Source organism: Drosophila albomicans, chromosome 2L (assembly GCF_009650485.2).
Source record: "Drosophila albomicans strain 15112-1751.03 chromosome 2L, ASM965048v2, whole genome shotgun sequence".
NCBI classification, from domain to species: Eukaryota; Metazoa; Arthropoda; class Insecta; order Diptera; family Drosophilidae; genus Drosophila; species Drosophila albomicans.
This window is the reverse complement of record NC_047628.2, coordinates 22,855,471-22,871,204: the sequence shown is the minus strand read 5'-3', so window position 1 is coordinate 22,871,204 and position 15,734 is coordinate 22,855,471. Positions and strand designations below refer to the sequence as shown.

General features: G+C 37.7%; 1 protein-coding gene and 1 long non-coding RNA gene across 2 annotated transcripts; one reads left to right on the top strand and one right to left on the bottom strand.

Annotated features, from left to right (window-relative positions):
• Window positions 1-2,176: 2,176 nt before the first annotated feature.
• On the bottom strand, window positions 2,177-4,440 carry LOC117565606 (WD repeat-containing protein 82). Its single transcript, XM_034244811.2, has 2 exons — window positions 4,138-4,440; window positions 2,177-3,539 (listed from the first exon to the last, which is right to left on the bottom strand). Exons 1-2 carry the CDS (start codon window positions 4,408-4,410, stop codon window positions 2,565-2,567), a joined length of 1,248 nt encoding a protein of 415 aa, XP_034100702.1. The 5' UTR covers window positions 4,411-4,440; the 3' UTR covers window positions 2,177-2,564.
• Window positions 4,285-11,582, top strand: LOC117565607 (uncharacterized). Its single transcript, XR_004571893.2, has 3 exons — window positions 4,285-4,375; window positions 10,868-11,433; window positions 11,511-11,582. It is a non-coding gene; the product is annotated as an uncharacterized LOC117565607 (long non-coding RNA).
• The last annotated feature ends 4,152 nt before the right edge of the window (window positions 11,583-15,734 follow it).

The following is a 15,734-nucleotide window of genomic DNA, read 5'->3' as shown; positions in this document are numbered from 1 at the left end:
AAAAGTTTTGCTGCCTAAAAGTCTCGGTACTAAGTCGAGTACTGCCACGAATACGAAGGGCAGCAGCAGGTAGAGGTAGAGGGCTGCTATTATTGAAAGTGCCCGCTGAGTAATTTAAAAGTTTAGCAAACAATCGACCTTCTCCTCCGTCTTTCTTAGTCCTCCCTATTTGTAAAACTTGTGTAGTTGCATTAAGGTCAAATTGATTCTTTATAATAAGTATGGATTGTAGTCGACTTTAAATCACTTTTTATTAAATGTAATGGCCGAGTGACCTGGTTTTATTGTTGCTACTGCTACTGCCTTTGCCACTGCCAGCGATGCATGCAACTGATTGGCGCCTTAAGTACAAAATTCTTCAATGCTTTCGACTGCTATAAAGTTCCAGCGCAACTTTCGTACTTCATAAAAGAGCAATGGGCCATGTTTCTAAAGTCAGTATGGTCCCCCAATCCGAATCCCAATTTCGACCGTCGGCCAGCGGCCAGCTCATCCAGGCAGAACCCAAACAAGATTTGTGAGCGCCTCCCTAAAAGAAATCCGCTTTTATTGCCCAACGAGAGCAACACATTAAATATTCCTGCGTCATTGCACAGTTCGACTAAAAAAAGGGGAAGCGGAAGCGGTAGGCAGCGATTGGAGGGGATTTGTTTTATAATTTGGTCACGCGTTTGCCGCGTTTCGTTTTTGTATTTTGTCTACCTTTTTTAATTAATTTCACTTTGGCTGCGAGCGAGCAGCATTTATGCGCTTCAAAGGATAATGACTGAGGCAGTCTCAGACTAGAATAAGCATGCAAATCAAAATGGCGACACGTGCGCTTCCGCTTCCGCTTTGCCTGCAAATTTGTCGCATGCGTTAATTTATGTTTACTTTCCATTTCCACTTAATTAGCCTAAATAACTGTTATTGTTATAGTCCTCGTTGTTGTTGTTGTTGTCACTATTCGATAAGTCAGAAATTGAACTTTGACTTTTGAATTGCTTGTCCTTGGCACGTTTCTCTCTTCCTTTCGACTACGCATATTCGATTAACGATTACTATTCGAAACTATGGTAAAATGATGCAAATTTTATGGTTCTATTATGAAATTGACAGCTTCAGGGGTTGAGGCAAGTCAAGGATGGAAAAGCTGTCGAGGTGCTGGGCTGCCATTAAGCGCTGTGTCTGCTCCCTAAGGAATTGAGTATTGGCATTTTACGGTTATTGTAAGTATTTATGCACATCTGAACTGTCGAAGAGATCCAATAATTCCCACTTTAGTTTGTTTACATTAAATCTTTAAAGTCCTATTACTTACTTAAGTGTAACTTCAACAAAAAAGGTGAAAAGTATAAATTCAAATGGGTTTTAAACTTCTATCTTCCAAGCAATAAAAAATTATGGAAAAATACCAAATCCAAATGAAAGATAATTCACCAATATTGTGCTCTTTTCTTTTCAACTCTCTCTCTTTACTTTTGAATAAGTGTTCTAAATAAGTGAATTTTAAATGAATATTTAATAACTCAAAGGAGTTTTTAATTGGACAAATTCCGTTATCTTTAGCTACATAATTAAATTATGTGTAAATATTGAAAAATAATTTATTCTATTTCTTAATATTCTTTAAAATGGATAATGCTTGAAAATTCGAAAACATATTAAATTCTTAGCCAGTTTGCAAAATACTTCCCAGCAAAAAAGCCAACGCTGCCTCATAAAGTACTCGACTTTAATATAACATTCATTAACTGCTCAGAAAGCTAGTTTTTCTGGTCCACAGCCTATTGCGGTAATACTATCAACACAGACACACACACAAGAGCAAGAAATAGTTGTAGTGGCTGCCAAGCAAAAAAGTTTAGTGCTCCTCGACAGGAAGTTATTGACAAAGCCCAAGTCGGTTGCACTTTGGCCAAAAGTTGCCACAATTTTTGATAACTTAAGTCGTTGAGTAGTTGCATTCAGAACTTGAGAAGCTTTTCCTTTTGGCCATTTCACAACATACTCATACTTACTTACATACTCTTATTCGTTAGACACGCATTCAATTAGAGACAGCCAAAAGAAAGTTTGCCAAAGTTGAAGAGAGAAATAGAGGAAATTGTGTGTGGGTTTTGATAAAAGATTGCATCAATATTAAAAGTGAATGAATCTCTCTTCAGAGAACAAATACCACACAAAAAAAAAAACAACAAATACAGAAAACTAAATGAAACGCTTGTCAGCTTTGCCATCAAATTTACCCCTTTCGACCAACTGCAAAAGTTCTGCCAAAAGGGGGGTGGGGAGAAACTAGTAGCCAGCCAGCTGTGCAATTTGCTGGCAAAACTCGACAATTTGTGTGTCTCAAAAGCATAAGGCGTCGCAAGTTGTTGTTCACGTTGTTCAACAGTCGCTTGTCCTCATCCTCGTCGTCGTCGTCGTAGTTGTTGTTCTAGTTCTTGTTTGGTTCTGTTGCAGCTCCAGCTGTGAAGTGAGCGTTGCCAGTTGTTGAAACTTTGCAATGCGAATTGCCCAAGTTGCCAGCAACTGCAACAGCAACAGCAGGCAGCAATCCAAGTGCTACTCTGATTGATAGTTTATGCCTCTGACGTGACTGTTGTTGCTGTCCCGCCATCAGAGACTTCTCCATCCTCTGGGCTATCAGCCTCTTGACCAAGGGCTAAGCGTCGCTTCAGGCGATTTCTTCTCATCAGCTGCTCGCTGAGCGGATAATTCATTCGTCGCCCCACAAATTGCACATCCTTCTCTTCGTCCTGTTCTTGATCGTTTGTTAGATCAATAGCAGGCAATGGCGGTGTCTGCGGTGTCGTCGGTGGTGTCGACGGTGTTGGCTCCCTTGACTTCTCCACAAACTCATACTGACCGTTGGCCTTTGGCAGCCAGAAGACGGTCATCACATCGCTGCTGACAAACATAGCCATGTTGGGATGGAATTGCAGACAACGCACCGGATGCAGACTGTTGCTCATTAGCACAGCCATCAGCTTGCCCGAGTTGGCATTCCACGCATAGATGCGACCCGCATCGGCGCCAGACAACACCAACTGCGAGTCGGATGTGTAGCAGGCGGGCAGTGGCAACTCCTGCTCGTTGGAGTAGCCCGAATAGCTCTGATTGAAATCGCCGCTAAAGGCATCCACGCTGAAGCACCACGAGTGATCGGTGCTTATCAGAATGGAGTCGCCATTGGGTGCAAACTGCATCTGCGTCCACTTGGCCGTGCTTTTCAGTTTGTAGTTGAACTTGTGACAGGGCTTCTCGCTCAACATGCGCACATCGTGGATCTCAATGCGATTTGTTTTATCCGAGGTAGCAAACACCAAGCCAGTGGGATCGTATGCCAACAATGGATTCTCCAGATGATGCAATCGCTGAGTGTACTGCTTAGTGCGCAGATCCCAGATCAGCAGCTTGTGATCCCGCCCAGCACTGATGAACTGCTGATCGTGGCCAGGTCGAAAGCTAAGGCAATGCACTCGATCCGTGTGTCCTTTAAAGTGGCGCACATGCTGACGTGTTGTGAGATCCAGGTAGCGGATAGCGAGGTCGCTCTGAAAGAAAAGAGAAATCAATTTGTAATGCTGCTTAATTTAATTGATTTGTGTTGGTTTTCTACTGTCATTGTATTCATTAGTCAATTAATAATAATAACAATAAACTTAAATAACTTAACTTATATAAACAAGTAATACAGAACGTATACATCAATTACTTTCGAATTCAAACGTAATGTGCGCATTATTAGTTTTATGATGAATTTATTTATAATTGAAATCTGTTATTCAAAGGACTGCAATTAAGAATTGTTATAGCATATTGAGTTAAATGAAGTTGAATAATAATAGGTTTTTTGTTTAAATGCCCTTCCCCCAAGAAAATCGATTGTATTATCTTTCGAACATTGCTTTACATTCATTTTTGTTTAAGTAAGAAAAAGTTATATTGGCCTGTAATTTAACTTTTGTGGTACACAATTTTTACTACAAAATTCAAATCATGTGACATATTCATATTTTTCTAAAAGTATTATAATATTTACTGCTTTCTAAATTGACTTTGAATAATAAACTACATCTTCAGCTCCTACATAACTCTTTCCTCAATTACAAATTTCTAAGATTTATAAAAATAAAGGTTGTCTAAACTTACCTTGGTACAGCTGTGCAGCAATCGGTCGGTTCGTGAGGTGAAGCACACCACTTCGGGATTAAACTGATGCATCAGCACCTGGCATCGTTGCGTCATCGCGGTGCAATCGTAGACAACCAGATTGTGATGGTCGCAGACCAGCAAACGTTGGCCATCGGCTGAGAAGCACAGCGATTGCTTGTGCTCATTTGATTCCCGAAAGATTTTGGCCGCCGTGAACTGTTGCAATGCCTCGCCGGTAAGTTTAATTTCCTTGCTGATTTCCACAGCCATTTCTCAATTGCTTCTTAACTCGTCACAATATTAAATCATAAGAAATAATGAAAGCGAAGTCAACGCCAACTTGCTGCTAGAAAACTTTCTACTCGCCTTCCGCCTACTTCGACTTAATTAAATCAAATATATCCAGAGACAACCACGCCCACTTCGACGCCCACTGTCACAGCAGCTGGTCTATGGTGCATTTCACTTAATTTCCATTTTGTGGTCTCGTTGTTACTCTCCATTGCGTCTCATTAGTGCGCCCAATGGGGCAAAAAGCAGTCAGCAGGCAGAAGAAGGCAGGCGAAAGGACTTTAAAAAAATCGACTGTCGACTGTCGAGTTCGCAACACAGTTGGCAACAGCTTCAGTTACAGTTTGTCCTCCATTCTAGCTCTGTGTGTTTGTGTTGTTGACCAACTGCCAGCAGCTTGTTATTTAGGCCGACTCGCGTCATTAGCGCCACAACCGAATGCAACCAAATGTTGCCATCGCCATTGCATTGTTGCTGATCCCCAGCATCAGACACAGAGCCAAGTGCATATAAATTTTGCTGGTCTGGTCTGAAAAGTTGTGTCTTGTGGCAACAACTGTCTGGCATTTGATTGAGCATTAAGCTGGCGCAACATCTGTGGGCAAATAATGAAGACTCCTTCCTTCCTCGCTCTAATTACTGCAGCTCGCCTGCTTGAGCCACAGATGAGCTGACAGTCTGCTAGATGTTTAGTTTGTTGCCCAACTTCAACTGCAACTGCAATTAAAAGAGAAATTCAATTAAAAGTCAGATAAGTATCGGCATTAAGGTAAATTTGTTTATTTCGAACAAAGTTTATTTAAACAACGTAATGGGTTATGTGCAGAGAATCAATTCACAAACTTTTACATAATCTATTTACGATAAAGTCATAGATATTTCAATAAATTTAATATACACTAAAAGCATAGAGTTTTATTTGTAAATTCAATTTAATCAATTATTATTATTTAATTTTATAATTTTTCGATAACTTTCCATTAAATGAATACGAAGTTGTGAAAAATTTTTGCTCAAAAGTGTTCACGAGTTAATTCGATTTTTCTGCCGAGGTAAGTTTTTGATTAATCGTTTATCGATATCAAACGTGCTCGTACATGAACAAGTTGTATGGAGCTTTTATTGATAAAAGTCCAAACTTTTTTTGGGAAATAGCCAATTGGTCCTAATATGGCTAGAAGTGACCTAGGCCAGAAACTTAAATAGCAACCCTCGTAATAAAATAAAAATGAATGCACTGAGAAATGAAATAAATAATCATAGCAATAGTAAGTTTATTTATTTATTGGCTAAAATATTTAAGCACGATAAACATATAATATTATTCTTTGCCTTGTATTTAATAAATATCCTGAAGGCTTTAGTCGCTCTGGCTCATCTCTTTGCAATAAGGTATTATATTTGATATTATAATAAAATAATAATAAAAACAGTATCTATTAAATTGATTCACAATACGCTGTTTATTTATTTGCACAACTAATAATTTCAATATTTGCAATTTAATACTCCAAGATGCATTTTTATTTACACATTTAAATTAAATAAAGCTAGTTTTAAAATAAACCGTAGCTTGATAAGTAAAATATATATTTATAAATAAGTAAATTCGATTTCCAAAACTCATTCAGCTAAATTGACTAAATGCAATTTGAGCAAAAGTAGATCAGGTGTTAAGACGCCAGCTAAACGCTCAACCCCAACGAATAGCCTTGCTTTGAAGCCTGGACCTACACCTGCCGCATGCCTCTTGCCACTTGCCACTTGCCCCACAGTTTGGTTCCACTGGGCAAAATGAATGTAATTGTAATGTAAGCGGAAATAAGCGCGGCTGTCGCTGTCGTTGACGTTGCTTTTGCTGGGCGAGAGCTGTGCGCATTTTAATTAAAATTTATAAGCCTTGGCCGGGGACTTGGCATCAGGCTCGGCATCCGATACCGCGATGCCAGGATACCAGGATCCCACACCCACACACACATACACACAGCTTACAGTTGTGTGTGCTCTTCCTGCTCCTCTGCTGTTGTGGCGTTTTAAGCTTTTAAGTTGTGGTGGATTTGCGAAGCTATGTGTTGGATTTTATGTGAAAATCAACTGCGGTGCGCATAAATTAAAAATCAAGCCGCAAAAAAACAAAAACAAACTCTCACACACACATACGAATGGGAGGGGGGTGGGGGACAGAAAGAAGCTCCTTTGTGCGCATCATTTGTAATTAATTTGCAACATTAGCTTTTGGGCCAGACAGATATGCGAGTTGCCCGAGGGGCAAGAGGGAGCAGAGGGGGCGGCATTTTGCATTATCCCGCCCCCAGCACATAAATGAAAAGTTTCCGCAATTTGCGCCATTTGCGGTTCTGGCCTGTCAAATTTAATTATTTTATTTCAGCGCAAAACAATTTCCGAATTATTATTATTTATTTTAATGGATTCGCACAATCGTAATTGTTTTCGATTAATAAAATTTTAATAAAATCAATTAGAATTTTTTATTCACACAACACAACAACAACAGCAACAGTAACAAAAGTAGATTATAACTGACGCTAAACATATTTGTATAAACAGCAAATAAATTAGCGAGATAAACCCAAAAGTGGGGAGTATTCAACATGAAGTTACGCCGTATTCCACAAAGCGTTGAGCTATTGAAATCTCTTCTAAAATGTTTACAGAGTGTGTTTTCAGTCTGTAATTTAGCATGGCAATTATGAGGTTGAATAGATGAAACCACAATTTTACTATGACAATAAATGCAATCAATTCAATTCAAATTATTTGCATTAATTCCTTTGAAATTGGACAATTCTTTAAATTGTTGTGACCAAAACACGCGTGAAATTTAATTCAAATCGAAATTAAAATTAAATTATTAAAGCTTTTATGTGTAACACAAAGAAGAACCCATCAAATATAATAGTTATTTAATTTAATCTGAGTTTTGCATTCGCAGTTAAAACTAATAGAAAATTAGGAATATTTGCAGTTTACTATTTCTTATTTTTGAAAATTTCAGCATTTTGAATCTTTTCGAACCAATTTAAAATTGTCATATTAAAACTGACTTTGATAATTTAAAATTACTCAATTCTGTGTTCGTATTCATATCCACTTAATACGCATTTTAATGCAATCATATTTATTCTGGCCCCGCAACGAGCTGGTAAAATTAAATTGCATCGATTGCATTTATGGTTCTGCAGCTGTCTGCATTTTGTATCTGTATCTGCCGTTGTAGCTATAGCTGTAAATGTATCTGCGTCTCTGTTGACCACTTGGTTGAGCATCGTTTTTGGCCGATTTGTTTGCCAACTGTTTATTGATATTTTATGTGCCATTTTACGCTGCAAATTGTCCTAATTGCAATTTTAGGCACGTCCACTGCACTCGACATTTGCATAACACGAATTGCCTATTTGATTGTTGCCAGACGACGACGACCCATAAAAACCAAATTTCACTCATTGCATTCAACCCACAAAAAAAAGGAGTAAGATATACAATATAAAAAAACTGACTTTTCCAATTTATTGATGCAGAATGAATTTGCTTCAATTTTGTGCATTCCTAAATGACTTTCATTCAGAATATGTGTGTCTTGAAATATCGGAATGTGATGATAAAAATTTAATACTTTTTGACTCCAACTTTCATTGTTCTCAGGGTGTAATCAAAAAATTGTTGTCGATGTTATATCTTTATTTTTTGCGTAGACTTCAATTGAAACATGTTTCTTGTTAAAACTAAATATTACATATTTTTGGCAACAAGTTTCATTATTCTCAGGGGGTAATCAAAAAATTGTTGTTAGTGTTATTGGTTTTCTGCAGACTTCAATTGAAACATGTTTCATGTTCAAACTAAAATCGATTGATTAAACATTGTGCTTGAGACTGCTTCTAAAATTGTGCTTGTGGCAAAGGCAAACAACATGTCAGATGATGTTTGTTGTCCTTGTTGTTTTTATCACTGAGCCAAAGTGCAATTTGTTGTCAAGTTTTGTATGAATTTCTTAAAAGCGCATAAATTTTACAAGCACTCCACAATGGTGGGAGGAGGGGCAGATGGTTTTGGCTTTTTCGGGTACGAGTTCAAGTGTCAAGTTTATTACGGACAAGACATGCAAAGAATCAGTCAAGTTGTCTGCACGACACAATCAGTAGAAGGAGGAGCAAGCGGAGGAGGAGGAGGGGGAACAACTTAAAACGGTAGCACAGCTAAAAATTTGTGCAAATTTTTCAATCAGCGTGAGAGACGTTCATGTCAAGTATGTTGAAAAGGGGGGACAAGGGTTTGGGGGAGTGTTGGCAAATCGTAGGTTTTGCATTTGACAACTGCAACAACAACAACAACAGCAACAACGAAGATGGCGAGGACGACGACAACCAACGGACAACAGTAGCAACAAACAACAAGAACAAGAAGAGCAGGCAGTCGATTGCAGTTCACACGAAAGCAAAGTGAGTCAAACCAAAGCCAAAGTTCAAACACAATTTCTCAAATATGCACAAGCATGTGCATTCATGTGTATGTGTATGGGTGTGTGTGTGTGTGTGTGTGTGCGTGCCTTGTGCGTTGCTCAGGCAGCTGCCTGGCACCTTTGAAATTGAATGGGTCTCTCTCATGCCGTAAAAGAAGATAAATGACACAAGTGAGCCATATCAGCCACAGTCAGCAGCCGAGTCGCAACTGGCAGCTGCTTTGCATTTGCATTTGCCACATGCAACCCAATCCAACCACCCAGAGAAGTGCTATCAGTGGAACAGAAATAATGGCAACCGAGAGAGAGAGAGAAACCCACGTTAGACACATATACAGACAGACAGATAGACAGAGTGCCATCTTGAGGCCTGCAATCGTCAGTTGACAGGCTTTGGTCCTCGCTTCCTATCTCTGTCTTTTTCGTCCTTCGCCTCAGCTATGCATTTGATTAAAAACGAATGACCCTTCTGATGAATCGCACATGAAAACGAACACTGAGCGAGCATAACAATGAAATGTATCCAACTGCACTTTACCATCACCTTTAAGCATGCATATCATCTCATATGCACATGTCTTCGAAAGTGTTTTTTCACCAAACCTGACACCAAACGACTCAAACGGCGCTCGTTAAATAAATGAAAAAATACTTGAAATGCAGCCAAACGAAAGGGCCGAAAAAGCTGCACATGGAAAATAAGAAAGAGAGCAGATAGATGTTGAATAACCAAATGATACCCTAAAGAAAAATTGTGAAATATTAAAATATTATTATTAATTATAAATTCATGGGAAGAAAATTGGTTATCAGTTATAGGAAGTTGCTTAAAGAATACATCAGCAAAAACCATGAAAAATAAATAAATTAATAAATAATATCTATATTTAAATATATATATATATTAAAGTTACTTAATATCAGTGTTGCCGTTTTATCCTTTTTCCGGACAGATCTGTCCGGTTTTTAACTGCGTCAGCCGGAAAAAATTTAAAACATCCCCTAGCCTTTTATCTGTCCTTTTTTTATTTTGACCTGGCCTTTTTTATCCGCTTTTTATTTTTGTGTAAAGTGCTGAAAAGTAATCAAAATGTACATTACTTTTATATCGATAGCAGCACTTTTAAATGAATGCAACCCTGTTGTAATCGTGAATCGTATATATCGATATACAGTGCTATCAGTTGTTACTTTTATTGTGAAATTTGTGCGGGAAAGATGCCAAAAGAAGCTTATAAACAAAAGTTCCGTGATTCATTGCTAAATCAGCCGGATCTGGTGCAGTGGATGTGTCGTGACCAAAAAGCTAATTTAGTAAAAACCAAATTGCGCAACCGACTGCAAATAGAAACTTTAAATGCGATTTTATCGATCAGGTAAATATTTTAATACTCTTTTGTTTCACACATTTATTAAAATTGTTTTTTCTTTTTAGGTTTGGGCTACGCCGGAAAGGCGTATGTTGCCATGAATATGAAATTCCTGAGAAATATTTAAAAATTATTGGAAGCAACCAATCTACAATAAATCAAAGTTTAGAAGTTGGCAATGATGACATTGACGATCTTCTAAACGAGTTGGCAAGCAATAAAGAGTGATATTACATAAAATGTATGGAAAAAATATTTTGTCTTGTTTTTTGTCCTTTTTTTTTAAATTTTGTCCTTTTCTATCCTTTTTTTATAATCAATCTAGCCTTTTTCTGTAACGAGCTGACGGCAACACTGCTTAATATTAAAGTTACTTGACTTACAAAAAATAAAATAAGATTTATCAAACATTTTCTAAGTAAATTTCGAACTGACAGAGGAAAATTAAAATGTATTCAACTGCTAAACAAGAATAAATAAATATTCTATACATATTAAATAAATAATGCACATATAATGTGCAGTGAAATATTTTACATATATTTGGAGAAGACTTCGCGACATATTCAACTACTAATCCCCTCAGCTTATCGCCAATTACGATTCACCAAGATTCAAAATGCTCTGACTGGGTTCAGAGTTGAGAACTCTCTTTCTCTCTGCTGGCTGCTGGTTGCTGGTTTGCTGGTTGCTGGTTGCTGGTTTGTTCGCATTTCCACCGCGAAACGTCGTCAGACAGAAGCAGCAACACGATGCGCGCCCAACTGACGGTGGAGCATGAAAATTTATTACTTTTGTCGAGTCTCGTTCTGAGTGCGATGCCGTTTTCAAGTCCGAATCCATTGCGCATTAAATTTGGTGGCGTCGGTGGCGTTGTTGGCGTTGTTGCTCTGGCATTGGATGGCGTCATGGATGCCATCCAGCATAAAACTGACAAAAGTTGAGTGTGCCAAGGCAAAAGTTTCGCTGGCGCCATGGCAACAATGTCCAATACTCGGCAAATAAAAATTATACGTACCGAAAAACAACAACGAAAAGTGAGAGCCACACAAGAGGAATGCAACGCATGGACTGAAGTGCATATGATGGTGATGCAGCAGTCTGTGTGTGCAATATTTATATTGCATGTATGTCTGTATGTGTGTGTACCGAGTAAGTGTGTAACTCGAAATATATAGTTTTTAATATTCATAAATTGCACACTTATTTTATTTCGTTTCATTTTCAAGCACTCTACAAAACAGATTAAAGAACGGTGACGATCAACCCGAGCACATATAACAATTAAAACCAAAAGAGACTTAATGAAAAATTTTGCAAAATAATAAGTGACTTAATATTTGCTATGAGAAACTTTATGTTGACTTTTTGAAATACTTATTGTACAATTTATTGCATTTTGAATTAAACAAAGTTTTATTACGAAGTAATAAATTCAAAATAATAACTGAAACTTAATATTTGCTTTGAGAAACTTTATTTTGACTTTTTTAAAAACTAATTGGACAATTTATTGCATTTTGAATTAAACCAATATTTAAAGTTTCATTACCAAGTATATTCGATATATCTAAAGCTCTTTCCTTCTTTGTTATAAGTAACTTTATATACAATTTTCAAAACAATAAATCTTCAAGATTTGACCGAAACATATTTTATGAGTTTTGAGTTTTATATTTAAATATTACAAATTAAATTATTCTATATTTACAAATCTAAGAAACCAAGAAATCTGTATGTACATATGTTATGTATATCAAAATCTGTTAAGGCTCAAACTATAAATAATCAGTAAATCTTTTAAAACATTTGTTTTTACTCCAAGCTACGAAGACACCTTATCTTTTAGTTCTTGCAAGTTATATCTAAAATGTAAATTCTCTTTTTCGGTCATAGTCAGAACACATTCAAAGGATTTTTGGGTCTTGTGATTGACCTCGTTCTCCAACGCGAATCAAGTCAACTGAGTGCAACGATGCCGCAACGCAAAGCGGCGCCAGTGACAAGAACTGCTTTAAGTGTAGCGCTTATCATGTATGGCCATGACCATTTTTGCAAGTGCAACATGATTCATATTTAAACAAAAAAAAAAACGAAAAAATATATCTTTATGAATTTTCAGCAGAGCTGAAATGAAAAAGCAAAGCTGACAAAAGTTAAGAAGTAAAGCGGCTTGTGTCCCCGAGTCCAAAAGCGACTGCGAATGTGAATGTTTGTGTGCGAATGTGAATGTGAATGTGAATGTGTGTGGTCGTTGGTAACAGTCGCCTACTCCCGCCCTGACCTCCTCCCGTCCTCCCTCCGTGTGCTTTGCAATGTCCCTTTGGCCTGATGCCTCTGTCCGTCGTGACAGTTGGAAAAACGCTTGATAGCTTTGCCTCCAATGATAGTGCACACCCATGTGTCAGTGTCTGGCTGTGAATGAGTGTATGTGTGTGTGTTGGTGTGTATGTGTGTGGGAGTGCATGTGACAGCTACTCCCGCGAAGCGTTGACAGTTGTCAATGTTATTAGCGACATTTGCGGCGGCGAGGAGAAATTGATGACAGTGGAGCAAAGTCAGCAGCTTTCCCCACGGCACTTCAAAATTTTTCGTCAACTTTGCAAGGAATGCACACTAATTGAGTTCCACAAGGCAGACAACAGTCGATACTGAAGTCGATACATTGTCATCTAGCAAGTCGAGCTCCATAGCTATAGCTTCATTTATTTGTACACCAACCAAGTCTTAGCCTCTTGCTGCAAACTGATCGTATTTGCTGATTTTGTAACAAATATTGACAACAGCCGAACCAAGCTCTGTACCTGTTCCTCTCTGCCTCACTTCCCACTCATGGCTCAGCTGAACTGTTGGCTAGTTGTCCAGTCGAGTCCGCTTGGTCAGTCCATGGGGACATTTGTGCCATATCATGTTCCATGTTGACGCACCAGCACAAAAGCTGAAATTATATTTAAAAGTTCGTTTTTTTTGTGCTTTTCTCCCTCCTCTTCCGTCCCACACACACAAGTCTCTGTCGTCGAGTTTTCTCTGCTGCTATGTTCCAGTATCTGTTGTCTCCTGCTCTCTCAGTTGTGGTATGTGGCACGTTATTTACTTTTGTGGTCATTGTGCGACATTTGGGGCTCCTAAAATCCCCAAAGTTATAATTCTTAAAGTTTTTATCTGCCACACAGACACAGAGACAGAGACATAGACGTAGTCATAGAAATAGACAGTAAAGAATTCTGTCTGGCTAGCTGGCTGCTCAAGTGGGCGTATACGTAATATTTAAGTTGTATATTCAAGTATATACTATACAATGGCTCTCGCACTTTTGCATATTAATGATTTATGAATGGCTCGACATGACACAGCAACAACAACAACAACAACAGCAAATTGTGTAGAAGAAATGAGGGAAATAAGCTACAACGTTTTGCTGTCTATTTTCATTTAGAATTCGCTTAATATTCATTTGCTTCTCGAGCGAAGCGCTAATGAAAATCTTAATGTGCCACAAGTCAATAGCACAGCAAGGGGGCAGGGTCAGGAGACGGGGAGGCAGAAGGCGTTACGAAAGGGAATTACGAAACAAAATTCCAATGACTTTTGGGTATTTTCAATTTTAATTAAGAGCTGACGCCTATCGAAAAGGAACGACAACGACATCAAAAGCTGAACTGACTCTGACTGAGCTGCCTACATACTTATTGCCTACTTTTAGGCGATTTACGACCAACAACAAAATGGCAATTTGTTAAGCTAATGATGCCATTTTTCGAAGCAAATTACCTGACCATGAGCAACGCTCACATAACAAGCAAATAAACAAACAAACTGCCAACACACAACACACAACACCCTCAGGCACATGTGTGTGAGAGAGTGTTTGTTCAGCTCAGCTAAGCAAAGCAAAGCTTGAACTTTGAACCAGTTCAATTGATCAGAAATGAGAACACTTATCAACAGACTGAGAGCTTGATAAATGCTCGGCAATTTACATATAATAAATTCTTTATGACTCAATTTATGATGATATTATATAAAATAAAGGAAAACAATTTAATATTGCCTGCAAATATTCGTACGTAAGTTATTTATTTCTAAGGAAAACTTTAAACGAGGTAAAGTTCTTATTAAAGTTTTTATCACTATTCATATTTTTCATTTTATTTGCAATTAATTTCAATGTTATATGCTATTTAACATGAATTAAAAATAAACTATTTAAAATGCAATTCTTAAACTTAAACTTCACTTGGTTTAAAGTTTTTATCACTATTAATATTTTTCATTTTATTCGCATTTAATTTCAGTGTTATATGCAATTCAAACTGAATTAAAAATAGACTATTTTAAAAGCAATTCTTAAACTTAAACTTCACTTGGTGTAATGTTTTAATCACTATTAATATTTTTTGTTTTATTTGCATTTAATTTCAATGTTAAATTCAATTCAAAATGAATTAAAAATAAACTAATTTTAAAAGCAATTCTTAAACTTAAACTTCACTTCGCTTAAAGTTTGCATTTAAATTCAATGTTATATGCAATTCAAAATGAATTAAAAATAAACTATTTTAAAAGCAATTCTTAAACTTTTCGAGTATTGTATTGCTCGTAAACCAAAGAAAAGCAACTTTAGCGATAAATAGCATTCATTAAGTCCAACCTCTGTTTTCGCACAGCAGCAATAAACTGAACTGATTGAGCTAGTTCTGGCAAAATGAACCACTTTACGGGAATGGTCAGCACTCACATTACGTATACGTGCAGTGGGTCAACAAGTTTTTGTTGCAAGTCAGCAAAAATTTGGTTTGCTTACACACAAATACCCACCTGTCATAAAGGCAAAGTACTTTAATACTTATACACAAGGCTTAAGCTTACTGAACATTGCCTTTGACTTTGGCGAAGATGCTTACGCTTAAAGTAGCTAGAGGCGGGGAGACTTTGCCTTAAGCTTAAGGATGAAATTTCATTTTAATTAGCGCAGCGTTGCAGAATGCAAGCAATGCGAAATCAGCGCTTGGACATCGGGCTGGTTGCCAACTGTTGCCGGCAATAAAACCCCAAAGTCTATTAAGCATTGTGAAGCCAAAATGGCAGCGTAACGTTTTGGGGGGATTTAATGCCAATAAACGGCGTGAGGTAGACGGACAGCAGAGGGAGAGAAAGAGAGAGAGAGAAGTGCAGTAGTCGAGATAGATAGTGAGATAGATAGAGAGACTGTGTATAAGGGAGGTACTTGTATCTAAGCTAACCAAGCAGAAACACAGACAGCACCCCAACACACGCACACACGCACACCATACAGAGTACAGAGTAATCGCCAAATGCCCAATGCTGCATGCAACAAACTGCCGCTGCTGTTGCTGTGTGTACTCTGAATCCGTTCTCGCCCTTTCGGTAAAGTGCAACATGCCAATGCACATGATGTGTTTAATGGTTAAATTGTTGCTAATTCCATTAGC